Consider the following 2,091-nt stretch of genomic DNA (forward strand, 5'->3'; position numbering starts at 1 on the left):
GCTACAAAGAGCACTTAATCATCCTCGTTAATTGTCCCTGCCCTCCCCTGCTCCCCCCTGGCCCCCCTGGAGATTTTCTCACAAATGGTGTCTAACTTTTCCCTTCTGTGTTTTGCTTTTCCACCAGAGATCACAGCACCCCGCTCCCAGCCTCCCCCCAACCCTCTGTTTACACAACTGGGACAAATTTCACACCTGGGGGACCGCTGTCCCCCGCACCCCTGGCCCCTCGCTCCCTGGCCCCTGCCCTGAAGAATTTGTGAGTCACCAGCCTGGGCAGGGCTATAAAGGCGTCCTCGCACAGGGCCTGCGACCTCGGAGGGGACATCGCTGCCGCCTCTGCCCGCCACCATGGAAGCTGCCGCCTGCCGCCTGCCTCCCGCCTGGCCGCGGCTGCCTGCGACTGGGGCTGGCCCGGCCCAGCGGCTCGAGCGAGGGGGAAGGTACCGTGGGCGCTGCAGCCGGGGCTGGAGGAAGCCGGGCCAGGGCAGGGGTGCGCGGGACACCTGGTGGCGATGGGCGTAGGGGAGGCTGCAGCCAGGCGCGGGGGTGAAGGCTGTGCTGCTCCTCGCACCATCCCAGCGGCTGTGGCTGGGGGAGAGGGCGCAGACCCCGGGGAGCAATGCCGGGGGTGCCGCGTCCCCGGGGGGCAGCAGGGAGAGGAGCGCCAAGGCGCTGCGGTCTGGGGTGGCATGGGTGCACCAGCGGGCAGGCGGCCGGGGTGCGGATGAGGATGGCGTGAGGGGAGCGGGCCAGGGCTGCGGTGGTGCTGAGCCTGCTCTCCCCCTAGAGACCTGCCTCTCTGGAGACCCTGGCTGCCCCGCGATGAGGAGGCATCCGGCCAGCTGATGGATACTGTGAGTTTTATGCTCCCTGCTGGGTCCCCCTTCTCCCACTGTGGGGATCGGGGTCCCCATCCCAGGCAGGCAGAAAACAGCCCTCTTGCCCCAGGTGCATTCACCCATTGCAAGCGCCCCCAGGCTCTGGGGCCGACATCCTTCTGGCCCCGAGCCGGGGTCAGCCTGAGCCTGTCTGCCTCGTGGAGGGTGGCGGGGCTCCGCGAGGAGCTGCTGGAGGAGAAGGGGCCAGCGAGCGGGGGAGACCCTGGCAGAGCAGCCAGCGTGCCCACACGGCGCCTGGGGCCAGGGCTGCCCTGGGGGCAGCGCCGGGCAGAGCCTGCGAACACAGAGGGCCCTGCGGGGGCCGGACGGGGCCGCCCGTTCCCCGGCCAGCAGGCATTCCTCAGGGGGTTAGCAGGCGTCTGGGCAGGAGCTTTGGAGCACGGAGGGAGATTACCCTGGCACGAAGCCTGGCGGCGAGGTCTGGGCACCAGCTCCCTTGGGGGGGTGCAGGGACCACGATGCACGCCACGCGGGCAGGGGGAGAAGCAGGGTCCAGCAGAGGCTGAGCCTCCAGGGACATTGCACAGGGGCTGTGAGGCCTGGGGGGGTGTAAAACCCTCCCGGCGGGTGGAAAAGGTCCCCAACCCTGCTGCCGCCCATCCTCCTGAGGCCACTTGGCCCCGCGCCCCGCCCGGTCCCCGCGTGCCGCGCCAGGAGGAGGGGGCAGCGGGACCCTGGGGCAGGTGCCCACCCCGGGCTGTGTCTCCGCAGGCCCGGCCCCACGGCGTGACAGGGGATGGCAGACCCGAGAACGCGACGGGGGACAAGGCGCTGGCGCTCTTCCACCACCCAGTCAGGTAGGTCCTCCGCCGCGCGGCGCCCCCGCGGCGGTGGCCAGCAGAGCTCTGCGCTGTGCCCCGCGCCCCGCGCCCCGCCGGGGCTCCCCGTGGCAGGGGTTTCTCAGGTGGGCTCTCCCCACGCAGGCTCCTCTGGCCCAGATCCAAGTCCTTCGACTATCTGTACAGCGTGGGGGAGAAGCTGCTGGAGAACTTCCCCGTGCAGGCCACCCTCAGCCTCTACGACGACTCGGACAGCGAGGAGGAGGAGGAGGAGGACGACGACGACGACGACGACGAAGAGGAGGCCGTGCGCTCCCGGGAGGCAGGCTCCCCGCGGCAGGCAGCCCGGGCGGTGTGAGGGTGCCCGTTCGTGGGGCGCAGGCCGCGAGGGCCGGACGCGCGGGTGGCGC

The 2,091-nt window shown here is 70.8% G+C and overlaps 1 protein-coding gene across 1 annotated transcript; it reads left to right on the forward strand.

Annotated features, from left to right (window-relative positions):
* Window positions 1–351: 351 nt before the first annotated feature.
* Window positions 352–2,039, forward strand: RIPPLY1 (ripply transcriptional repressor 1). Its single transcript, XM_026083963.1, has 4 exons — window positions 352–443; window positions 791–857; window positions 1,614–1,699; window positions 1,826–2,039. The coding sequence occupies exons 1-4, from the start codon at window positions 352–354 to the stop codon at window positions 2,037–2,039; spliced, it is 459 nt and encodes a 152-aa protein (XP_025939748.1).
* The last annotated feature ends 52 nt before the right edge of the window (window positions 2,040–2,091 follow it).

Source organism: Apteryx rowi, unplaced genomic scaffold (genome assembly GCF_003343035.1).
Source record: "Apteryx rowi isolate R43461 unplaced genomic scaffold, aptRow1 scaffold_1180, whole genome shotgun sequence".
NCBI lineage: Eukaryota > Metazoa > Chordata > Aves > Apterygiformes > Apterygidae > Apteryx > Apteryx rowi.